This window comes from Drosophila erecta, unplaced genomic scaffold, assembly GCF_003286155.1.
Source record: "Drosophila erecta strain 14021-0224.00,06,07 unplaced genomic scaffold, DereRS2 tig00000000-arrow-pilon, whole genome shotgun sequence".
NCBI classification, from domain to species: Eukaryota; Metazoa; Arthropoda; class Insecta; order Diptera; family Drosophilidae; genus Drosophila; species Drosophila erecta.
The window spans coordinates 7,916,290-7,941,058 of NW_020825194.1; the positions used below are offsets into that span (position 1 = coordinate 7,916,290).

The window sequence follows — 24,769 nt, forward strand, 5'->3', positions numbered from 1 at the left end:
AATTATGCCCGGTGCCTTTAAGAAAAACTAAATTTTTGAAGAGTTCTGTATTGTTTTCAAATTATATAACTCAAGTAGTGTGTTCTTTTAGATACATGATAATAAACTCCGTTTTAAATCTAAAACAGCACAGACTCAAACCTTGATAGTCCAATTAGGGTGTATCGATAAATTAGTGCAACTATCGGCACTAGTTATCGGGTGAAATCAGCTGAAGTTGTTTGGATTACGAGATAGTAAATAGAAATATTGAAATTGCACTTTTTGGCTGTGAAATCGTGAAATTATGGCGTTTCTACTGCGGCAAGTGGTCAGGACCGGACTCCAAAGGTGAAATTAGCTAGGAGACATGCGCGACAAGCCCCACGATAAGTGTTTGATCTTTCTCAGAAATGTAATCCTAATGCGGCATGCAACCGCTTCCACATCCGCCAATCCCGAGCTGAGTGTCCAGGTGAGCGAGAGCTGCTTGAAGCGACTCCGTGAGATCTGCGTGGACGGATCCTTCCTGCGGGTGACCGTCGAAGGCGGCGGATGCTCCGGCTTTCAGTACAAATTCGATTTGGACAAGCAGCTGAACGAGGATGACCGGCAGTTTGGCGAGGGTGAGGCCAAGGTGGTGATCGATACCGTCTCGCTGGAGTACTGCAGTGGCGCCACCGTGGACTACCACAGCGAACTAATACGCGCCGGATTCCGGATGGTGGCCAATCCGCTGGCGGAACAGGGCTGCTCCTGCGGCTCCTCATTCTCAATCAAATTGTAAACTTTAAACTTTAGAGAATTATTTAATACATATAGAATGTTCAGTTATATACACGTCGAGGGTGGACAATAACAAAACAGGGGGAGCGGGCGTTCCCAGTTAGTTATTTTACAACAATATACAGTAAAGCAGCTGGGCGGGAGGCGCTCCGCTGTCCATGCTCACTTGCAGGCGGCCAGCTGGTCACTTAAACTAATGACCTGCTCGGTCAGCACGCTGATTTGCTCCTCGTAGTTAATACGCGTCGTGGTCTAAAGAAATACAAGTTGTTACTCGGTTCTAAGAACGGAAAACTGGGGCAACTCACCAACTCCTCTTCGAGCATTTGCAGGGCTCCCCCCAAACTGGCCAACTGATCGTCCTTGGCCTTCAGTTCGTGCGTCGCATTCTCCAGGCAGTTTTGCAGATGCTGCACCTCCAGCTCGTAGGATCGCAGCTTGGACTCCGCTTGCACTTTCAGTCGCATCAGATCCTCGAACTTCTTGCTGAACACACTGTAGATGAGTTGCTCCTTGGAGGCCGGCTCGGGTGGATCCTGCAGCGAGTCTCGCGCCCGCTGGCTGCCTTTCGTCTCCGACTCGGCCGGTCGAACTGTGACGCCCGCCGCCGCCGTGCTGCAGCTGCACGTGCTGAGATCCTTGTTGGGGTTCGAGACAAATGCTTGGTGCAGCTTGGCCACTTCAAATTGAGCCCTCCAATGCGCCGCCTCCTTCTCGAGCAGCGCAATGCGATCCTCGGAAGTGAGTTGGTTGCTATTCGACTGCTGCTGGGGATTGTGGAGAGGAGTATTATCGCTGCCTGTGGCGCTCAGTGCGTCCTCGCTGCCAAGCTGAAAACACGTGAGTCTTGAGGTAATGATTTTAAGAGAGATCTTTATATTACCATGCTGGCCGCATCAACAAGTTTAGTTTCCAGCTCGCTGTTCCTGTGCTGCAGCGTTTCCACCTCCTTCCTGAGTCGCTTCTCCAGCTCGTTCTGATCGCCGATGCGCTTCTCCAGCTTTTGTTCCAGCGATGCGATGCGCTCCGTGTGCAGCAGCAGATCCCTTTGCTTGTCGTCAATCTGTGCAATGTCGTTCAAACCAGAGGTCATAACAAATTTTTCGAGTTTCATCCCCTGGGCCTTACCAATGACGTCAGCTGGGCATTCTCCATGATTTTCTTCTGCAGTTCCTCAAAGATAAGCGCTTCTTGAGCGGCATCCGATGGCGGATCGGCTTCTGGGCGGCTATTGTTCTGTAATCCCCGCCTGCCACCGGAATCCTTGTCCTTCTTCTTGGGCTGCTCGTGCGCCGAGATTTCCTGTTGCAGCTGGGACACCCGGGACTCCAGCTGCTTGTTGCGAAAGCCCAGAGAGTCCACCTCCTGCTCCGTGCGCCGCAACGAGGTGGCGTATTGCTGCAGTTGCTCCCGCAGGCTGGCCTCCTTGGACTGCTCCTCCAGCACCGCCTTCTTCAGCACCGTCGCTTGGGCCCTCAGCTAATTGGCGTTTATTTTGGGGATTAATTGGATTAATGGGCGTTAACTGTTGCTGCCGATTTGGGGCGGAATCCTACCTTTGAGTATTCTGTGGCCAGTTTCTGGTACTTGGCCTCCGGCACGGTGCCATCCATGGCGAGCGATTTCTCTGCCATCCAGGCAGGCTTTACGGTCGATGTGGTTTCCGGCGGTGGCGTTCTTCCCACGGTTTTTAAATTGTTTTAAACAAATTGACCAACAAATAAAGCTGGCACAGCAGTGGGCACAGCCACACTTTCGCTGAGAATACCAAAGCGCTAAGGTCGAAAGTGCTTTCATTTGTGCTTATGGTCACACTATATTTTTAACGGATTTTTGAAATGAGAAAGAAGAAACTTACATTATAAAATATTTTTCGCTTTGATAATTTTTAATCAATGTTAAATGTTAATGTTAACTTTTTTAACAACGCACATACAAATATTTGTTATCTCGACAAACCAACCGCTGTTGAATACAAAAACATGTTAAATATATCATATATATTTTTATACCCAAGGCTTGCATATAAATTAAAAAAATGTTATTGCAACCTTGACCGCTCACTTTTCAGAAAAGCAAACTGTTTTTCCTTTTAATAGGCAGCAAATTCTTTGAATAATCTTGTTTACAAGTAATAAAAAGGGAGGCGAATAATTAAGAGGTGTGAAAGGTTAAGGCGTTAAACAACCAACTAAAATGCTGTTTATATATGGTAAATATTTATTTTGCGTGTGACTAAGCCGATGACTAGCTGCCAAAGGGCCCATCCTAATAAATAAACCACATTTATTTAGTTTAAGTCCTTTATTAACTATGTAGTAACATAAATTAAGCATTACCTAATAGGTACGTAATTGAAAGCTCGAAGCACTTAACTTAAAAATATATTGTCGAAGGGCACTTTCTCAAACAGTTTGTTCGACAGCTCCCTGAAAATGATGCCGAAACTCTTGGCATATCCCACCTTCAGCTCGTTGAACACCGTCTCCCAGTTCTCGTTAAGGAATCGATTCATGCCATCCGATAGGGTTTTGTCGTTGAAGAGGTTCTCGAAGTTCATATACACCCTCTTCGGATCGAATGACACTCGGTAGTCCTTCAGTCGCATGTACTTCACTCCATCCTTCTCGAAGGGTTCGCCGATCAGGCGATGCTCGATCTTGGTGTTGATCAGCGTGACATTGGCCTTGCCATGTCCTGTGATGGGCAGCAGAAGGATGCGGCCGGACATCTCGTAGTCGCCGATCATCTCGATGCGGTCCGTTCGGCTATCACAGATAATCAAGTGCTTGTCCAGATCGGTTCTAAAGAAGTGGGATATCATATGATATAATATGCAAATGGGGTATCTCTTTATCCTGATAACCTACCTGTACCGCTGTATCTTGCTGGTGGAGATCATGTCGTGCACCTTCACATTCTTCAAGGCCTGGCGCAGATTTATTGGCGCATTGCCGGCATCTATAACGAGTTTCTTCACGGTGAGCGGCTCGAGGGGCGGTATGCCGAATTCCTTATTGCCTGGCATACAATTGGAGAGGGATAACTGCAGGTCTACAACCAAGTCGTTGTGATTACTCACCCGTTTTCAGCTGCTGTATCGCCACATTGACGGCATCCACCAGACATTTGTCGAAGTTCGCGTCCCGCTTGCACTTGGGAAAGCCTTCGGCTAAAAAGTGGAGATAAAAATCGGTTAAGTCGCTTAGTCATGACATTGAAATCTCGCCGCCTCGCGGATTGCGGAAGTGGCACTGCCAAAAAAAAAATAGTGTAGCCGCCTGCAATTGGGCCAGCATCCACTGGCCAGAGTTCGTTGGCCACAAAAACTTGTTTGTAAACAAAACAAAAGTGTCGGCGACAAGAAAAAATGGATATACATGAGAAAAAGAAGTGAGCTAGCATATTTTAGTGGCTCAATGTCAAGTTGAGGGGCCATTTATCATGAATACATTGAGCAGACAAAGGCACACATGACCTATGCCAACGTTTTCATTAATCAGCTGCACAGGGAGAAAAATTCCATACCAATGCCGCGCGACTGCGTGGAATGTGCGAATTAATTAACACACAATCAATCGCCGTGCGGTTACATATGTCCTTCTCCGCGATAATCGTAGATTTGTGTCACAAGCGGAAGTGTAAGTGTGAATGTGGATCAGTGGACTGTGGTCAGTGGTCTGGACCGTCAAACTGGCCTGGCCAAGAGCAACCTGTTTGCAGACGATGGCTTCAATTGCATAACACCCGTGTACAGTGGACTTCGGTGGCTGGAGACCTCTAATGCCGCCAAAAACCGATCTTAATTGATCTTGACCACTTAGCAGCACGCAAATGAAGCGCATAAAGTCTTTTGGTCGTTTGTTTTTTATATCTCACCTCAATTATTCTCGTTTTTAATGGGCATAACTATTATCTTGGAAATAGCCCATAGCATTTTTAATCACTTCACGGAACATATTTTTATTTCATTTTTTGGTGATTCCTTCGCTAATTTTTATTGTTCATATTTGTCTATTTTGATTTCTTTCACGATTTAAATTAACTACACTAGCTTACATTAATTTTGAAACAAAAAAAGTTACCCATGCCCATAAAGTTTTAAAGGCTACATAAGACTTCTAAAAAATCCTTTCCCTTTCGTAGTATTAATTCCAGTACTTTAAAAATATTATACTTATTTTTACCTGAACACAGTTGGATTGACTTTAAATAATTTAACATACTTTGCGCTTAGCCGGTGGTACTCCCTACTGATTTTTACTGTACCTGCTGTAATAACACTACAAATTTGCATGCAACAATGGACGGCATTAGAGAATCTTACAGAGATCGACCTTCGTGTCTGCAGGCCAAAATCCGAGTTCCCAAAACGAAACTTAAGAGCCATAAACCATATCGATCACGTTTTAACCATAAATGAGGTGCCAAGCAAATATGTAGATGTAGCCGAAGCATAGCGCCAAAGCAAATACGATCTATAAGTTTTTTGCACTCTTGACTCGCCGCAATAGTTGTTGCTGGATTGGCTTAATTTATTTGATTTTTATTTTGTATTTTTTTGGTGCAGTACTTACGCAAATCTTGCGCAGCCGTTACAGTAAGTTCCTGCGCAACCGCAGCGATTAGCAGCAGCATTAGTAGCGTGTATTTTGACATATTTCGTCCGGGGGGATGTATGAAATCGGATCGGATTCGGATTCGGAGCGGATGTACGAAATCGATTGACCAAGAGCAAGTTCCAAACTTCAATTGGCACTCGGCACGAAGAGATGTCTCCACGCGCGCGCGACTTCCGTATCGGTTCAGGTGACAGGTGGTTCTGGCCGGAGACTTATCACTGTGTACACGGGATGCGTCCGTCGATCGTCTTTTTATACCGAGCTTCAGTTGGCTTTCTGAACGGCGGACGTCGGAAAGCTTTTGCGAGTCGAAAACCCATCGATTTTCAATCGCACCGAGCTTTGGCCCATTAAGCCAGCCAGTGAGCGAACCACTTTTGCTTTCCGGCTCGCCGCTTTTGGCCAGGCCAAGACAACCAACCACCAGCAATGACCACTGGAAGTGGAAGCCAAGTGACGACGACGACCAATGACCGAGCTACCCAGCAACCCTGTGTTGCCCTTTCTATTTCATTTTCCCCCGCGATCCGATTCGGTTCATTGAACCTTACCTGGTTTTCACCATAATTTAGGGCCCTAATTTGGGGTGTATGGCTTATCCAATATTCACGGTTCGCTCTCCTCGAGGAAGTCAAATCGAACCACTTAATCCGGGCACTTGAGCGAACTTAGAGTATATTCTACAAGTGCACAGGAACTAGTTTTTATTGGGTCAATATTTGGCAACATTTGTGTGCTGAAATCAACAGTCGAATTCTTGCACAAATGGGAAAACTAATTTTGGGTTAAGCGAATTGGCCAATCTTATGGGTGGCTACCGCTTAATTAAATGCATAGTTTGGATTAACAGGCATCATTAAACTGAAAATTCGCAAAAGAGGTAAATGTAAAACACTTAAGATGAAGTGAAAGATGTAATCTTATTCGCAAAAATGTATTAATATGATTAGGTATTTTACTTTCATTCATTTTCATAACATATACAATGTTTTTTTTTCTGATTAGGTGTGTACTTAATGAAGCAAAGTAATATGGTGATATGTCATACATGTAAGTATCAAATTTAAAAATGATGACTCATGCTGTCGAGCCTTAGATTTCATTCTGCTTTTCCACAGTTTTCCATCAATAATATCTTTTGATCTTTTACAACACTGTTCCTTGATTGTAATTCTTCACTTGACTTTATGGTGCCGAATTCAAGTTTGTTGCCTAAGTCTTTCGTTTGGCCAGCACATTCTTTTGTCCAACTGGGCTTAGGCATGCACTTGTGTGCGTTTGAACATGAGTCTGCGAGCAAGTGTTTGGCCAAAAATAAACAGCCCAAGGACCTCGACATGTGTCTATGGAAACTGTTGCAATTGTTGTTCAAATATAAACAAACGATATGCGAGTGCTTTGCTGAGCCGGCTAACGGTATACTTGTATGCTCGTATGGTATGATGATTGGTGATAAAGTACCAGGCCATAAGTGTGGAAACCGGTTGTCGGCAGTAGGCTCTTAACATTCAACGGACACGCAATCACTTTGGGGAATAGAATAATCTGAAAGAAAATTAATTATCACTGGAATCATCAGAAAGGCTAGACGCAATAAATCCCAAAATGCACAAATGCTATTGCGGCGTAACGACATCGGGAAGCGAGCGGCCGCAGCAACATCTTGCGCTGCATCCAGAGCGAGATGACAATCCACGTGGCGATCTCAGGTCGGTGACCTCATCTTCTAGACAAAGCCTGCGACCCACCCAATTTATAAAGCGTCCGAGCCTAAAGACCCCGCCCCGATTTGGCCTAGGACACTCCAGCACCGAGCTGGTCAATGACTTCAGTCGCCGCAACTCCACAGCCACCACGGTGAGTCACTGCTCCAGCTGCAGCTGCAGCTCCTCCCAGCAACGCCAGCAGAGCAGGGCCAAGGTTTTGCGATGGGGCTGGGAACGAACAGGCGGTACTGACACCTCAAACACAAATCACTATGAGGGGTACACGGACAATCGGCGTCTTTATGAGCAGAGCGCATGCGTCGCCAGTCGCCAGAGGAGCCAAGGTCAGGGTCAGGTTTACAGTGGCAACTCGACGCCATCACCACGCCCAGTTCAGTGCCCCAACCAGCAAGCCACGGATGAGCTGCAGCAGCTGCAGGCCCTGCAGCACTTCCGCCTGATGAACGTCGGCGAATGCTTCAGTGATGGCCGCCAGGATGAGCTGCGTCTGCAGCGGGCCTATGACAAAATTAGTTTCGCCAACTCGGACAAGTGGAACAAGGATCGGGCCAATGAGTGCAGGCAACAGGAAGTGACGAGGAGCACCGCCACACCCTACGCCTTGAGGCAGAAGTTGCTCCGGCTGAGGCTCCAGGAGGAGGAGCAACGTGGCAGGGGCACCGGAGCCAGATGTGCTCCTTTGGGAAGGAGTTGCGCCCTGCGATATAACTAAAGTGCTTTATAAACTACATTAAGTGCAATATTGTGTGCAACAGAAAGTAAAGAAATAAATTCCTTACACAGCAACTATAAAGATATCTGAATAAGAAACTAGCATGCATTTCACTCAAGTAAAAACACATCTTGAATTTCATATTTATTGCTAGTATGTATTTCAATTTCTTTTAATAAAACAGTGCTATTTTGTTACAAGTGCTTCCTCATTGTGTTCATTTTGTTAAATTTTATTTTTTTTTGTTTAATTTTTTATCTCTTTTTTAAATGATTTTTTTGTTGCTTATTCTTGCAATTTACGCTTTGAATGCATTATTAATTTACCCCATTTGTCTTTGCTAATTTCCTTCTTGAGGTCAATTACACTTTAATTTTACGATATTACGTTATAGATTTCTTATGACTCGTGTTTTTTAGGGTTGAAAACAGCCGATGTCGTACTGGATCGCATTATTACAAGTACATATATATATAGTCGTAAATATACGTTGAATTCATTACAACATTGAACAGAGTACTAGAGTGTGAAATAGACGAGGACTCATACTTTTGCTTTTGTTTTCCGTAGGTTACGCGATTGTTGTTAGTAGGTTGCTTGGTTGTCGGGCGGGGATTGGATTATACAAACGAAACCATTTTGGGTAAGTTGCGTCCGGCTGCATCGCTCCGGATCGCTGCCTGCCTGGGCATAATACTTGTAATTGAATGTGGCGGCCTTTAGCACTAGAATGTTGCGACGTTAGTCGTAGAATGCAAAATACACAAAGTATACACAAGTACTTGTACATAAACAGTGTGTGCCTGTGTTGGTTGCGCTGCTGTTTACAAATATTTCATTACTTGCATATTTTTATTTCGATTTTGTATTTTCGTGTGAGTTTCACATGCACTTAATGGGTCTCTGGGGCTGCTTTCCTTTCGCGTGGGCGGGGGATTTAAAGGGGTAACATTATCTGCCTCGTCGCTGACATCAGCAGAGAGCACACAGTGCCGCTCAAAAGCGTTCGCCTTAAGGTAGATTTTCAATTCGGGTTTCTTGTATATATAAACATACTTCTTGGGGTTTTCCTTAAAATCGTGTGTGCGTGCTTGCATGTGGGAGGTGCGTGTGTGTGTGTGTGTGTGTGTAACGCAAACAGTAAAAAAATATTCACAATATTTGTTTATTTTAATATTTTTGGTGTAAACAATTCAAACTTATGTAGCTTGCAACTGAAATTGCTTTCCTCGTTTTAAAACTAAGTAAACATGTATCGATGTAAAATTTGTAAGACAATATTACAAAAATAAATCGTGCCTCGAGTACATATGTAATATGTAGTAACCTCAACTCACATTTAAACGCATTCTCGTACAGTTTAATTAACATAAAAGTTAACATTGTTACCATTTGCTAATATTCTTTTAGATACGCAAAAACAAGGAAGAACAGAAGTGTGTGGTTAAAAACCTTTGCCAAAAACTGCCAAAAGTGCCGCCAAGATCGGCTTAAATAAAATGCTGTGCGAGATAGAAATGCAAATTAAAATACAACCGGTGCGTGCACTTATCGTACCTACTGTACGGTACGGGTGATCTGAGCATGTGTGTGTGTGAGTGTGTGTGAGTGGGTGTGGGCTTTGCGTAAGGAAAAACTATAACAAAATTAATACATTAGGAGATAAAATATTCTTGCTTATGCAGTGTCTTACACTACCATTAGTTTGAACTAAAGTGTCTCGATTTGTGTTTTGTTTGTTTTTTTCTTAATTTCGTTTCATTTGCTTTGTTTTCCTTATTTGTTTTTTGTTTTTTTTTTTCTTTTCAAATGAAAAATAGGCTAATTTGTGTAGATTCATATACCCCTTATAACGTTGCTCACGATTCGATTACACGTATTTGATAAAAACAAACTTCTTGCGCTTCCGTTGAATGTGGACACGGATTCTCCTTTCCAGTTTCCCTATTTTTGTTTTGGGTGTGTGGCCGTTTGTAGTTGCTGTTGTTGTGCTTTGTTCGAGGTGTGCAGTGTTTATTTTTTCTTGTTTTTATTGTTGGCCCCACGTGGCGGTGTCAACGGACGTCCTGAGCTGCCAAAGTTGGGATAAACAAATCGTCGCTTGTCGGCGGGTTTCAATATCTGGAAGGAGCACATCAATGTGTCGTCCACGGACATCATGGCACCTGTAAACGCAATCAATAATGATTAATCAATTCATTAGAAGCGGGATTGTCGTTTATGAGTTGTGCCATTCTCGGTATTGATTATTGATTATTTTAAAATGCGCATTTTCCGAGTGGAAATTAAATCTGGTTGCCAGCTTTCACTTGCCGACAGGTTATCGGTAGGTAAAATCATACAGTACAAGGGTGCTTCATGGCTATTCTCCAAACAAACAAGGTTTATCTCCGACTAAAGTCCTCGCATGATGAACACTTACCCGCGTTGTCGAACTCCCCGCAGTAGTTGGGCGCCGAGAAGAGCGTCACCAGCTGGCGTTTGGCAAAGAACTCATAACCATCCTCCACCACCTGATGAGCCCGACAGATCAGGTCAAATTCGTGCTTCTGTAAAAATTTACCCACAACCTGCAAGAGCGAGTGTTTAAACAACTTTGAGGACAATAGTGTAATGGGAAGAACCCACCTCTGCTCCAAATGTGAAGCTCACGCCGCGATCGTTCTCGCCCCAGCCCATGGTATCCTTATCCGGATCCGACCACAGCAGATCGCACAGCAGTCCCTGGTCGGGCACGTCTGTGGGACGCATGATGCGTCGTATCTGTTCCATGGACGACAGATCTGGACTCAGGCCGCCGTGGCAACAGAAGATCTTCTCATCCACGATGGCGGCCACCGGCAGGCAGTTAAAGCAGTCCGTGAACGTTTTCCACAGCTTGATGGTGTAGCGACGTTTGCATTCATCGTAGAACCTGCCAATTAAATGCAATTAGTTGAGTAATTTTATGGATTATTGCGATAGAATGTGGCATTCACTTTATCTATGTGGGGTATACTAATTTAATTGATATGCACATAGTTGTATGCGTCAGTAAACTAGAAAGTATTAATAAGCTTGGAAACATACATAGGTGGAAATCAATATGTTTGGGAAAAGTTTAAAGCTCACGTAAACAATAAACAAGAATTTGTTTGTTTGATTGTATAAAGTTCATAGTCGACATAATTAGTACGAATACTATCAACTGTAATCAAATTAGTTTGCTTGCTGTAATCTAAGCTGGACCCTAAGTCTGTTTCAATTCCTGTTCGGAATTCACCTAGCTTCATCCAGTATCCCCACTTACCCGTAGATGCGGTTGATGCTGGCGCACTCGTGGTTGCCGCGCAGCAAGAAGAAGTTCTCCGCGTACTTGATCTTGTAGGCCAGCAGCAGGCATATCGTCTCCAGGGACTGCTTGCCACGATCGACGTAGTCGCCCAGGAACAGGTAGTTTGACTCGGGCGGAAAGCCGCCGTATTCGAACAGGCGCAAGAGGTCATAGTATTGTCCGTGTATGTCGCCGCAGATCTTTAGCGGTGCCTCCAGCTCCAGGAGGATGGGCTGCGACAGGAATATCTCGCGGGACTTGAGGCACAGGCTGCGGATCTCGCTCTCTGACAGCTGCACATTCTTTCCCGGTCGTGCGCCGCGCACTGCAACGGAAAACAAACCAGGGAAAATCGCGTTAGGGTGATAAGAGTGGGTGGTTTGGGTTTGGCGAGGCATGTGAATTGGGTGGGGGCAAGGTAATCAAAAGTTGGAGCAACACCTACCCTCCAGCAGACGCGAGATGATGCTATCGATGTTCATGATATCCGACATCTTTGTGGCCCGCTCGCTGCGCTTCCCGAATTTCGCTTATCCGCTGATTGATGCAACTGCTATTTCCCGTAACCCGTGTATTTTCGGTATACGTTCGTTATGTATGTTATTTCATCGATGGGCACGGGCTGCGTGCGCCTGTGTGTGTCTGCGCCGTGTCCGTGTGCGGATGGAAACTCGGTGCTGCGCTAATCTCGCCCTTTGGTCCGCCGGATGCACGGATACGCGGATTCACTGCCTCGGATGCTGGCCCCTCTGAGGTTGGCTGACTTCAATCGTTCCGATCCTCGCCAGCTGCCCTTTTATTGCATTTAATGCACGTTTTACTCGCGACGTACTAAAAAATTTTCATCTACGTTGGTTAGTGACGTCGATTGTTTACAGCGCGAGTCGATAGGCTATCGATTGCAGGGCACGAAGCTATCGGTGGCAGGTAGTGTGACCGGAAATAGCAAATTAATTTGAAAAACAATATTTTTTTTAAGATTAGTACCCTACAGTACAATTCATCGATTAAAGTGGTAAATATTTATAAAGAAATCGTATTATGTTATAATGTAATGGTTAGAAATAGTTAGTAAATGTGTATCAATAATGAAATCAATACCAACATCAAATGTATAAAATTCACATTTAAATTAAAAGAAATCGTTTTTGAGAGGAAAGATTTATTGACTCATTTTAAGTTATCATCTCTGTCCATGAAGCTCTTTCCGTCCTCCGTGGTATTGAACATCACGCGCTTCCTGGGCAGCGGTACGGGCCTCGAACTCAAGGACGACTTGGAAGCTCCTCGCACAGTGGCCGCTGGTTTGACCAGAATCTCCTCCAGACGAGCCTTGAAATCGCGACTAACTGGTCTGCGAGGACTGGAACTTTGAGATTGCTGCTCGCTGCTATCCGTTTGCTCATCCGCCTGCTCCTCGTCCTGGGAGCTGGCTATATCCTCCACAGACTTTTCAGATCTCACGATCCCTCTGCCTGGAACCTCCATGGGTTTCAGTGGACTCTTGTGCTTCAGCAGCATTTCCGCTCGTTCCGAGAACTTGGCGGAGCAGAGTTTTTCGACAAACTTGCGGATGCGATTTCGAGTCGCATAAAAATGTGGATATTGCTAAAGGGTATTGAAAAATTGTCAATTCTTTATAGATGGTTTTATGGAGTTATAGCCTTACCAGTTTCAGTTTATTGCGGTGCTCTGCCAGCTCTGAATTGACCCTCTTTAGCGAGGTGTGGGAAATACCCTTGGACTTCATATCAAAGCCGTGAGGCATCAACTTCCGGTTGACCATCCTCCGGGCATCCTTGCGTGTAAGTGGTTTTTGTGTGCTCCTTAAAGTATGGTCATTATTAATACTTTAAGAAAGTTTAAGATCAAAACACTCACCTTATGACTCTACCCGAAGGCTTGTTTGTTTTTGGCTTTGGATCCTCCCGTGGCGCTTCCGACTCGGAGGTGGAAGCCTCAGTGCCCTCCTCCTCTGGCAGACTCTGTTCCTCTTCATTCTCCGTCTCCTCTTGGCTGAGACTCTCGCTGATGTCCGTCGCTTCCCTCGTTTCCAACTTAGTAGGCACAGGTTCCCTTGGGGATTTCGTATAAGTTGGATTGCTGCCTGAACTACCAGCACTTGGCTGCTCCTTTTCCACCACTTGAACTTGGGTCACCAGCTGCGGAAATGGTTTCACCGGACTCTTCCGTGGCGCCTCCTCAATGGAGTAGGTGTCATCGTCATGTTTCTTTTTGAGGAACTCGCTCTCCACCTGCTTGCGAATGCGATCAATGTTGGTTTCCTCCTTGAGAGCCACCGGCTTGGGTATTTTCGAGGCAGCTGGCACAGTCTGCAGAGGCTCTGGCTGCACCTTTTTAACACTCAGCTGCCTAAGCTCCCGCTCCAGGGCCTCCAGTTTCTCCTTGTAGCCCACTTCAAGGTGGAAGACCACCTCTTCCAGCCTGTTTGCGCTGATCTTTCCAATCTCTGCCACCTTTTCGGTGAGTATGCGCTCCAGATCCTCCAGACACGGTGTGGCTACCCGATCTTCCAGCGGAGGCGTGCTGCCGGAAGCCTGTTTACTCTGCTCGAGAGCTTGGCTCAGACCCTCCAGCCTCTTGTTAATGTCCTGGAAGAATATAAATTGTAAAGGTGCTCCCACAGGAGTGAGGAATACAGGATCCTTACCTGTATGAACTGTTCGTTGCTCTGCATGAGCTGCGATTGCCACTCCTCAAAGTTGCTCAGTCGCTCCGCCAATCCTGTGAGTTGCTCTTTTCTTTCGCTAGCCTCGCTTTGCCTAGCCTCTCCGCTATCCTCGTCTTTCTCCTTCGGCTCCGCCAGATTGCTCTGGATGCCCACGGTGCGCTGCTCCTGGCGCGGACTCACCCGCTTCGATCCCGTGCTCCGCTCCTTAATGTTCCGCTCGGCGGCATTCAGGCGCTCCTTTAGCTGCTTGATCTCCAGCTCCATTTTGATGGTGTTTATCAGGTGCACATCGGTGGCCTTATCCCTATCCTTGTCCTTCCCAGTGGCGGATGTCAGACTCGGCGGTGATGCCACACGATGCTTTCGACCAATGTGTACATTCAAGGCCTCGTTGCTGATGAAATTCTTGGTGCACAGATGACAGGGATAGACTACCTCGCGAATGGCCTCGATCTGGGTGATTCTCTTGTGCAGCTGCACCACTTCGTTGTTTGACTCACTCAGGGACTTTCGCAGCGTGGCTATCTCCTCCTGGGCCGTCGTATGCGCCTCCTTCAGATCAGTGACACATTCGTCCAGGTAGGTGCGACAGCACATCAAATACTGTATGGCATACTGTGACATCACAAAGTACTTGGCAATGCCACTGTCCAGAATGTGAGTTTCCAGAACTGTGCCCAGTGGAGCCTCCGAAAGATGGACCAACGCCTTGTCCACCAGCTCGAAGTTCTGCTCCCTGAGAATCCTCTCCGTTTCATAGGATCCTGCCAGTGATGAATTGATATAAACCAAGTGATAATTACATAGTATTTTCATCATTTTCCTTACCCATAAGCCTCCAGTCCAGTGGACCATCGCGATACTGTCTCAGTTTAAAGCCCGTTTCCCGGACCATCTGCGGATATTTGCCCTTGAATCCCATTTCTCTGAATCACCCACGACTGAAAAAAATCGAAAGTTTGTTTACTTCTTCTTCGCCTTCTTTGTTTTGCTTCCGTTCTTTGCCAAACTTTATTTTCCACTAGTTTCCCTTTGGGTTCCCCAGTTTTCGGTTACACGTTGTCAAAGCAACTAGGTTGCCAGGACGACAGATGCGAAGTAGGGTTGTTGAGCCTCGGAAATTTACTGAAGAAAGTATAACACTCTGTGCATAACAGAATGAGTTTACGAAAAATTGTTATACCAGTGTATGACAATTTAAAACAAGTTCCCCGACTATCAGATTGCTCAGCTAGCGGAAGTGCAAACGAGAAATTTCACCATTTTCTGGAATATCGGTAGAAATTGGGTTAGAAATTTTTAATAAAATTAAAAAAAAACTTAAACATTTTTTAAAAGTGTGGGCGTGGCAGAAAGTTTTGTGCAAATCTATAGAAATGTTCAAGATATATAAAAAAGTGAAAAAAGACAACATTAATCAAAAATGTGGGCGTGTTGGTCGGTTTCTGGGCGTTAAATACCCATTTAATCTACAAGTAACGGGTATAATTACAAAAAATTTATATTCAACAAATTTTTTAAATTTGAATGCAGATTTTTAGAGAATTGCTCCAGAAACATTTAGAGGTATGCCACTTCAAAATCCGATTAATATAGGTTGAGTTATGGACTTTAGAACTTCAGCCCTGGGACATATCTTGATTTTTGTGAATTTCTCCAACATATAACTTCAAGAAAATGACAAAAAAATTGAAAAAAAATAAAATTCTATATTTGAATGCAGATTATTAGAGAATTGCTCCAGAAACATTTAGAGGTATGCCACTTCAAAATCCGATTAATATAGGTTGAGTTATGGTCTTTAGAACTTCAGCCCTGGGACATATCTTGATTTTTGTGAATTTCTACAACATTATAACATCAAGAAAATGACAAAAAAATTGAAAAAAAATAAATTTTGAAATTTGAATGCAGATTTTTAGAGAATTGCTCCAGAAACATTTAGAGGTATGCCACTTCAAAATCCGATGAATATAGGTTGAGTTATGGTCTTTAGAACTTCAGCCCTGGGACATATCTTGATTTTTGTGAATTTCTCCAACATTATAACATCAAGGAAATGACAAAAAAATTGAAAAAAAATAAAATTCTATATTTGAATGCAGATTATTAGAGAATTGCTCCAGAAACATTTAGAGGTTTGCCACTTCAAAATCCGATTAATATAGGTTGAGTTATGGACTTTAGAACTTCAGCCCTGGGACATATCTTGATTTTTGTGAATTTCTCCAACATATAACTTCAAGAAAATGACAAAAAAATTGAAAAAAAATAAAATTCTATATTTGAATGCAGATTATTAGAGAATTGCTCCAGAAACATTTAGAGGTATGCCACTTCAAAATCCGATTAATATAGGTTGAGTTATGGACTTTAGAACTTCAGCCCTGGGACATATCTTGATTTTTGTGAATTTCTCCAACATATAACGTCAAGAAAATGACAAAAAAATTGAAAAAAAATAAAATTCTATATTTGAATGCAGATTATTAGAGAATTGCTCCAGAAACATTTAGAGGTATGCCACTTCAAAATCCGATTAATATAGGTTGAGTTATGGTCTTTAGAACTTCAGCCCTGGGACATATCTTGATTTTTGTGAATTTCTACAACATTATAACATCAAGAAAATGACAAAAAAATTGAAAAAAAATAAATTTTGAAATTTGAATGCAGATTTTTAGAGAATTGCTCCAGAAACATTTAGAGGTATGCCACTTCAAAATCCGATTAATATAGGTTGAGTTATGGTCTTTAGAACTTCAGCCCTGGGACATATCTTGATTTTTGTGAATTTCTCCAACATTATAACATCAAGGAAATGACAAAAAAATTGAAAAAAAATAAAATTCTATATTTGAATGCAGATTATTAGAGAATTGCTCCAGAAACATTTAGAGGTATGCCACTTCAAAATCCGATTAATATAGGTTGAGTTATGGTCTTTAGAACTTCAGCCCTGGGACATATCTTGATTTTTGTGAATTTCTCCAACATATAACATCAAGAAAATGACAAAAAAATTGAAAAAAAATAAAATTCTATATTTGAATGCAGATTATTAGAGAATTGCTCCAGAAACATTTAGAGGTATGCCACTTCAAAATCCGATTAATATAGGTTGAGTTATGGACTTTAGAACTTCAGCCCTGGGACATATCTTGATTTTTGTGAATTTCTCCAACATATAACATCAAGAAAATGACAAAAAAAATTGAAAAAAAATAAAATTCTATATTTGAATGCAGATTATTAGAGAATTGCTCCAGAAACATTTAGAGGTATGCCACTTCAAAATCCGATTAATATAGGTTGAGTTATGGTCTTTAGAACTTCAGCCCTGGGACATATCTTGATTTTTGTGAATTTCTACAACATTATAACATCAAGAAAATGACAAAAAAAATTGAAAAAAAAATAAATTTTGAAATTTGAATGCAGATTTTTAGAGAATTGCTCCAGAAACATTTAGAGGTATGCCACTTCAAAATCCGATTAATATAGGTTGAGTTATGGACTTTAGAACTTCAGCCCTGGGACATATCTTGATTTTTGTGAATTTCTCCAACATTATAACATCAAGGAAATGACAAAAAAATTGAAAAAAAATAAAATTCTATATTTGAATTCAGATTATAAGAGAATTGCTCCAGAAACATTTAGAGGTATGCCACTTCAAAATCCGATTAATATAGGTTGAGTTATGGACTTTAGAACTTCAGCCCTGAGACACTTCTTCATTTTTATGAATTTCTACATCATCATCAAACAAAAATACGAAAAAATTTTTTTTAAATAAATTTTGAAATTTGAATGCAGATTTTTAGAGAATTACGACAGAAATATTTTGAGGTATGCCACTTTTAAATCCGAATAAGATAGGTTGAGTTTTGTATGCAGCTTCATTATTTACATATTTACATATTTCTTTTATAAATAATTCAAAAGAACCGCGCAAGGCACGATAATTTGCAGGTTCCTTTCAGATAAAACATTTTGGAGCTATCGAGCATCTCCTTTAATGCATCTGTCAAAAGGCACAACTCAGTTGCGATTGGACTCTCCACCCGTGAGGTGGTATTAAGAGGAAACTCCAAGCGAAATGCGTTTAGTATAGTTAAAATACATAAATTATAAGCAATAAATTGCAGAAAAAGCAAGAGAAAACAGCAACAAAATGTGGCATTGGAGTTTGTTGTGTGTTTTCCTACTGGTTCCGCTGGCAAATTCCACGGGTAAGCTGGGAAAACTTGTGCGTCAGTGCGAGGAAAATCCTGTGAAAATTCCGATACCCTGATGCTGTATCCCAAGTATCTGACAGATGTCAGGAAGCTGCGCCCACAAGAGAGCCAGAGAGAGCGCATGCGCAGAAGTTTGTTTTGGGAAATTTACCTTTGTTTGGGAAATAAACTTGGCATTTTTCTCTGTTTTCCCCCGAATTTCCACCACCTTCCCAGCTCCAATAAGTTTTGAGGCAAATCCGGACACCAAACGTCTCTATGATGATTTGTTAAGCAACTACAATCGTTTGATTAGACCGGTTGTGAACAACACGGAGACCCTGACGGTTTGGCTAGGTCTGAAATTGTCTCAGCTGATTGAGGTCAATCTAAAGAACCAGGTGATGACCACCAACCTTTGGGTGAAGCAGGTAGTTATGAGTGCACTATACTATTACTATATATTATTAACATGTTTTCTTAAAGCGCTGGTTCGACTACAAGTTGCGCTGGGATCCCGAAGAATATGGCGGAGTTGAGCAGCTCTATGTGCCATCTGAGCACATTTGGGTGCCGGATATCGTGTTATACAACAACTGGGATGGCAACTATGAAGCAAGTTATTAAACTCCTCAATACTGTATTCATATTTAACTAAAATATCCATTGTTAGGTAACTCTGATGACCAAAGCTACTCTGAAGTACACAGGCGAAGTCTTTTGGGAGCCACCTGCTATTTACAAGTCCTCCTGCGAGATGAATGTCGAATACTTTCCGTACGACGAACAAATCTGCTTCATGAAATTCGGTTCATGGACCTACAATGGTGCCCAAGTGGATCTGAAGCATTTGGATCAGGTTACATTTTTTTTAATAATTTAATTATTTAATAAATAACGCATCATGTTTCAGGTTCCTGGCAGCAACCTGGTGCAAGTTGGCATTGACCTCACGGAATTTTACTTGTCTGTGGAATGGGACATACTTGAAGTGCCGGCTACCAAGAATGAGGAGTATTACCCCGATACACTGGAACCATTTTCAGGTACGATTACATTGTTATGCACATAATATGCTTGCATTTATATTTATAATACCCTCTACCCAGATATAACATTCAAGTTGACAATGCGACGTAAGACCTTGTTCTATACCGTCAATTTGATTGTGCCGTGTGTGGCTTTAACGTTCCTCACGGTGTTAGTGTTTTATTTGCCCAGCGATTCGGGCGAAAAGGTAACGAAGATGGATCCTCCAAACTCCAATAAAAATATCAGAGTGATATCCCCTATTTTGAGCACGTGGCATGTTTTTGTTCATTTTTTCACGTAGAGAGTAGATTTTCTGTTGCTTAGAAAAATGAAATGTAGCTATTGTACATATGTTTCTTATCTTTTTAACAATTAATATTTTTCAAATAATTTTGTAAAATAATTTCATATGCAAACTACTCCCTATAAATTATAACACTTCAAAACAATAACTCTACAATAAACCTATACCTTAGATGAGCTATCTTTTTCATATGCACATATAGTACTCCTTTCAATTACCTTAACTATCACTACCCAATCTTTCAAGTCTGCTATCCTAAAGCTGAGCTCTTGTACTCTCTAAATTGGCTTTTAAAAACAAATTTCTTAAACGAACACTATCCAAATTTTTTCTGAGAAGAGCTCAACTTGAATTTCCCGCTCTTTCCAATCTTAAACTCTTTCTATTTTACGCTCCAATTATTAACTAATGTGTATATCATAATGATATTTAGCTTTTTCTATCTATCCATCAAAAAATCAGCTCCGCATTCGCAGCAGCGACTCTCAGATTTTTGAAAGCAGCACACAGATATTTACTTCCCAAAAAAAAAAAAAAATATGTATGAATATATCATACATGTATCCTGAATACCACATTTTTTGCTGAATATCATGTGTGCTGTCCTGAGTTGAGAAATCTCATAACGTAAATTTTCATCGAATGCATACAAATGCGCATCGATATCGACATTGAACCAAATCCGAATCGAGTCGAATTCAAAATGTCAAAAAGCCACTTCCATATCGCGTATCTTGTAATTAAGCAGCGCACTCACACACACACACACCTAGGACACCTGCATTCCGCACAGGCACACCTACACGCACACCCACACACACTCACCACTTTAAACACACACACACAAACACGTACTGGACTCGTGCAGTTTGTTCTTGAATTCATTTTATCGTTGCCCTAGAGTTTGTTCGTTCAGTCGTATTGCTCAAGTAAAGATACATACTTCCCATCGAGATTGATATATAAACCCGATTTAAACTGAATCGTACAACAATTAAGTTATTCAGTTTTTAAATAGCATGTAATTCTATTGAAACTCATAAGGTGGAATAATATAATATATATTGTAGTAGATACTTACAGCTTTCTGGGTTCCATGTTGATGTTCATTCCATACATCCCATATTTGATAAAAAATAGATTTGAAAACAATGCAATTCCAATTGCGAATATTTAAAAAAACTTATCGTTCTTATAATTGGCATTATTTTCAAAAGTCAGCTTGAAACAAATAGTTATCCTTGCAGCTTTCAAATAATTTCTCAACAAGTCAGTCAGTAATTAAAATGAAGTTCTTTCGTGTCAAGAACTTAAGAACTTTTCCCCAAAAAGGATAAGAAGTGATACAAACTACCCGAATCTTTTTATTGACACAAATACACTCGTACGCAGAAGTTCACATGTAAACGTAGTAAAATGCGCTTTGTTTCTTTGAGTTTTTGGTGTTGATTGTTTTAGTGTAAACTTCGTATGATTGATTGATGTGGGTGGGTGCAGGTTGTCCCATCCCGCTGGATTGTGCGTTTGCGAGTGTGTTAGTTGTGGGTCCTTAGCTTGGTCACAGGATACGCGATGCAGTCCTGAAGTACGTAGCCGTTTAGTTGTTTAAAACCAATTGTTTGTTAAAGTATCGTATTTTAATTTCATGGCCTTGGAGTGTAAATATTACAATATATTTTCTCCTTGGCCAATATTTTTCGTACCAGTAATTGGCTGAATTAATGAAACAAATTATTATTGTGTTTTCATTTGGTTGTTGTTATGTGTTCAATGTCGTTGTTGGTTGATTGTTGGTTTGATTGTTTGACTGTTTGACCGTTTGACCGTTTGATGGCTCGTGTTTCTGTCGGATCGAGTGGGCACCGATAGCCGTGAGATATCGACAGGTGGAAATTGTGTAAACATTTCGTTGACAGGTTACGTTATGTATTTCGATACTCGTGTCGTTGACCGTGTTTTTCCTGCTCTTGGCCGAAATTATCCCCCCAACCTCGTTGGCCGTGCCCCTGCTGGGCAAGTACCTCCTCTTTACCATGATACTCGTCTCGCTATCCGTTTGGACGACGGTCTGCGTGCTGAACATCCACTTCAGGTGAGTTTCGATGCGGGAAAGGCTGGGGAAAACCACCTTTAAAGTCCACGATCATGCCCCGTACCTAGTACTTCGTACCTCAAACTTTATACCGTATATAAGGGCTAGATAGCTCATACTTCCCATTACCTCCTTTGATTTCGATGGTGTATATTTGCGGCACAGATCGCCCTCTACGCACAACATGTCGCCGCTGGTGCGGAAGCTCTTCCTGCACTTCATGCCCAAGCTGATGATGATGCGGCGGACGCAGTACACCCTGCCCGACTACGACGACTCCACTCCGAGCAATGGGTACACCAACGAGATCGATGTGCGGTAAGTGGCAACTGGCTAAATTGAAAGCAAACACTTGACTTTGGCCTGCCTGTTTGTGTTGTGGATGTGTTGCGATGTGACGTGGGCTGGTTTCCCCTCCAGTGACAGCATCAGCGATTTTCCCAGCGAGTTTAAGGACAGCCAGGATGGCGCTTACGATAATGGCATGCAGAACTCTGTGGGTGAGTGCGCGAAATCTAGCCATAAAACACACAAATATTTTGCATGTCTGCCGGCATCAAATTGAAATCAAATACATCACACACACACAAGTCTAAAAAAAAAATAGCAGGGCAAATAATGCAATAAAATGGGGCGACAAAAACCGCTTATGCCGTCGAAATTTAAGCACGGTTGTGGTCAAAAGAATTTCAAAAGGGAGTTTGTCAAAGAGATAAACGAATCACTGTGCTGAACCGCCATTTTTCCAATTTACGCTCATGTGATGACGAATTATTTGTTTTCAAACTAAATAAAATAATATAATGCAGCACACAAACATATAACCAGCTAGAAGAGATTCCTGAAGTTAATAAAAAAATATATAAATGGAAAATTAACTTATGTCAAACTTATATGTATTCATTGTCCCGAAATATCATACTTCATCTTCGGGATGTGCATAATTTAGATGCTTCGTTAAGCCAGAGTCCCTTTTTGCCTTTCGGCGTTAATTTGCGTCCTGACAGTGACCAAAATATTTGTCCACTCATGCGAACCCACAAATGCCCACATACATAGATGTGCACACATAGCCGGCGGTCGGGATATTCTTGATACGCACATTTATTTATTATTCCAATATTTTATTTCAATTTTTTGCCATTTCATGGCGGAAACTTGACAGATTCCGACAATGTGATACCGCGCAACTTAACACCCGAAGTGCTGCAGGCGTTGCGTGCGGTCAGATTTATTGCGCAGCACATCAAGGATGCCGACAAGGATAACGAGGTGGGTACACAGGCTCCTCAACTTGGCCGCCATCTCCGAGCCGTTTCCTTTTTTTTTTTTTGCCCATTTTTATTGACGCGTGTCCGCCTTAAAGATACTAGATGGTGGCTGGTGGATGATGGCTGGAGTCCTTGGCGTTGTTATTGTTTACATGACCATATTTTTTTGGCGTCTGGCGCGGGCAAGTAAATGCCTGGCATTTTTATTATTGTTTATTGTCCCTAAGTTCGAATGCATGGAACGTAGAGCCAAGTCCCAAATGTGCAGCAAACAATTGCAAAATATTAAATCATAACTTTACACTTTTATTGCGATTCAAGTTTATTGGAAGCCAGCCGCAGGGTCATATTTTATTAGGCCCCCTACTTCAGACGACGAAAATGTGTAAAACCAATTTCGTTCTGCCGCAAAAACGATACGAAAACGAATGATATTAAAAAATCTATTTTATTTATTGTTTCATCGCCGCAGATTGTGGAGGACTGGAAGTTCGTATCGATGGTGCTGGACCGCTTCTTCCTCTGGCTCTTCACGCTGTCCTGTGTGTTCGGGACCTTGGCCATAATATGTCAGTCGCCTTCGCTATATGACACCCGGTCGCCCATCGACCGCCAGCTGAGCGAGATTCCATTGCGCAAAAACAATTTCATGCTGCCGCCGGACATTGTCCGTCAGGTCCTAACTTAATTGGGATCCCGAGGTCTTCCCGTCTGAGTTAACAATGCTTCCGAGGCTGGGCACTGTTTTTTATGATGCGCAATCAAATCAGTTGCTTCCTGGGCAATGCTGCAACGATTTATGTTTAAGTGTTTATCATCCTGCAGTGCTGTAAAACCGAATTAGCTATAAAACATGGAAACTAAATAAAAAAATTCTGTTTAAATCATCATCATCCTTTTTGGCACCACTTCATCTTTAGGCCGCACTCAAGTTTTTTCGAATTAATGTAATGCGTATGCCAATTGGCAGCTGCTATCAGACCAAAACCACAATGACATCTGTTCTGTTGCTGTTAATTTTCAATTAAGAGATGACTTTTCACGAAAGTTTTGGTGTGGAAATAAAACGTTTTCTTGGCGAGAGCCAAAACAATATGGCATAAACTTCGCTTATGCTGTGTCAAACAGACATTGCGCATACGCCGCGTTGGCTGCCTAAATAATTTGCAGTATCATTTATTTGCCTCCGCACTCGGCGTTGCCTTTGTCTTTGTCTCTGTATCCGTCGCCCAACTTGTCTCCTTGTCGCATTAAATTAGAAAGTTGAAATCTCTTGGCCTCGCATTCATCAGCATGTGCAGGTCCTGCTGGCAACGCCAAAGGACGTTCACTTCGGCACTGTCAACAGACATAATTTGCGGAGCACTTTGACTGGCAGGAGGTGGGTTAACATTCTATAAGGCGTGTTGATGATGAAAAGAACCAGGGAAGATGATAAGGAATTTCGGCAATTCTAGTGTAGAATCAAAAACACCCTGTCATAAATATTATGTGGCTCTTTAATTAAGGCTGCTGATTATACGTAAGTTCACCTGTAAAATATGACACCTTAAAATATCATTTTGAAATGTAATTACATACTTCCACTACGTTGTACCCTTTCTTACCAAGGCTGTGATCCAGAAATTATTAAGATTTGCTAAAGGACTCCCTGGTTGCGCCCAACCCCCTTACTTAATGGCGTTTTTCTGAGTTTCTTCGCTGTACTTTATTTTATTTTTGGCATTCCTTTTTTTTGTGCTGGCAGTTTTAAATTAGAAAAGTTTCTGCCAGATTTTTGTTTTACATTTTTCATATTTTCTACGGGCCATGCCCCGCTGTGCATGTTTGTCGCTGTCCTTATTGTTGTTGCTGCGTCACATGCGTAGCTCCACAGCCGAATCCTCCTCCTGGTCCACCGCCTCCATCTGTGGGCCCATCTTCATCTCCATCATCATCAACAGCAGGAGCAGCAACGGCTTTCGTGGCACCAAATCCACTCCCGACACCAGCTGAGCTGAGGAGCTGCGAACCGGGCAA

At 42.4% G+C, this 24,769-nt stretch overlaps 7 protein-coding genes across 7 annotated transcripts; 3 read left to right on the top strand and 4 right to left on the bottom strand.

Moving 5' to 3' along the window:
* Positions 1–89: 89 nt before the first annotated feature.
* Positions 90–813, top strand: LOC6554682 (iron-sulfur cluster assembly 2 homolog, mitochondrial). The gene is made up of 2 exons (XM_001981935.3): positions 90–330; positions 391–813. Exons 1-2 carry the CDS (start codon positions 287–289, stop codon positions 764–766), a joined length of 420 nt encoding a protein of 139 aa, XP_001981971.1. The 5' UTR covers positions 90–286; the 3' UTR covers positions 767–813.
* LOC6554648 (protein phosphatase 1 regulatory subunit 21) lies at positions 769–2,528 on the bottom strand. The gene is made up of 5 exons (XM_001981936.3): positions 2,322–2,528; positions 1,894–2,244; positions 1,649–1,828; positions 1,074–1,595; positions 769–1,017 (listed from the first exon to the last, which is right to left on the bottom strand). The coding sequence occupies exons 1-5, from the start codon at positions 2,397–2,399 to the stop codon at positions 928–930; spliced, it is 1,221 nt and encodes a 406-aa protein (XP_001981972.2). The 5' UTR covers positions 2,400–2,528; the 3' UTR covers positions 769–927.
* Positions 2,529–3,058: 530 nt separating this feature from the next.
* On the bottom strand, positions 3,059–5,639 carry LOC6554649 (protein takeout). The gene is made up of 4 exons (XM_001981937.3): positions 5,343–5,639; positions 3,848–3,937; positions 3,636–3,786; positions 3,059–3,569 (listed from the first exon to the last, which is right to left on the bottom strand). The coding sequence occupies exons 1-4, from the start codon at positions 5,422–5,424 to the stop codon at positions 3,137–3,139; spliced, it is 756 nt and encodes a 251-aa protein (XP_001981973.1). The 5' UTR covers positions 5,425–5,639; the 3' UTR covers positions 3,059–3,136.
* Positions 5,640–6,536: 897 nt separating this feature from the next.
* Positions 6,537–7,983, top strand: LOC6554650. Its single transcript, XM_001981938.3, has one exon. It carries the CDS (start codon positions 6,993–6,995, stop codon positions 7,824–7,826), a length of 834 nt encoding a protein of 277 aa, XP_001981974.1. The 5' UTR covers positions 6,537–6,992; the 3' UTR covers positions 7,827–7,983.
* A 992-nt stretch (positions 7,984–8,975) lies between these two features.
* Positions 8,976–12,056, bottom strand: LOC6554651 (serine/threonine-protein phosphatase alpha-1 isoform). Its single transcript, XM_001981939.3, has 5 exons — positions 11,585–12,056; positions 11,116–11,464; positions 10,455–10,740; positions 10,249–10,396; positions 8,976–9,991 (listed from the first exon to the last, which is right to left on the bottom strand). The coding sequence occupies exons 1-5, from the start codon at positions 11,631–11,633 to the stop codon at positions 9,840–9,842; spliced, it is 984 nt and encodes a 327-aa protein (XP_001981975.1). The 5' UTR covers positions 11,634–12,056; the 3' UTR covers positions 8,976–9,839.
* A 238-nt stretch (positions 12,057–12,294) lies between these two features.
* On the bottom strand, positions 12,295–14,952 carry LOC6554652 (zinc finger protein DZIP1L). Its single transcript, XM_001981940.3, has 5 exons — positions 14,660–14,952; positions 13,811–14,595; positions 13,021–13,751; positions 12,809–12,965; positions 12,295–12,747 (listed from the first exon to the last, which is right to left on the bottom strand). The coding sequence occupies exons 1-5, from the start codon at positions 14,751–14,753 to the stop codon at positions 12,310–12,312; spliced, it is 2,205 nt and encodes a 734-aa protein (XP_001981976.1). The 5' UTR covers positions 14,754–14,952; the 3' UTR covers positions 12,295–12,309.
* Positions 14,953–18,004: 3,052 nt separating this feature from the next.
* Positions 18,005–23,603, top strand: LOC6554653 (acetylcholine receptor subunit beta-like 2). Its single transcript, XM_001981941.3, has 11 exons — positions 18,005–18,066; positions 18,289–18,482; positions 18,538–18,666; positions 18,725–18,910; positions 18,965–19,097; positions 19,161–19,288; positions 21,304–21,479; positions 21,645–21,797; positions 21,900–21,979; positions 22,645–22,751; positions 23,223–23,603. The coding sequence occupies exons 1-11, from the start codon at positions 18,009–18,011 to the stop codon at positions 23,436–23,438; spliced, it is 1,560 nt and encodes a 519-aa protein (XP_001981977.1). The 5' UTR covers positions 18,005–18,008; the 3' UTR covers positions 23,439–23,603.
* Positions 23,604–24,769: the final 1,166 nt, after the last annotated feature.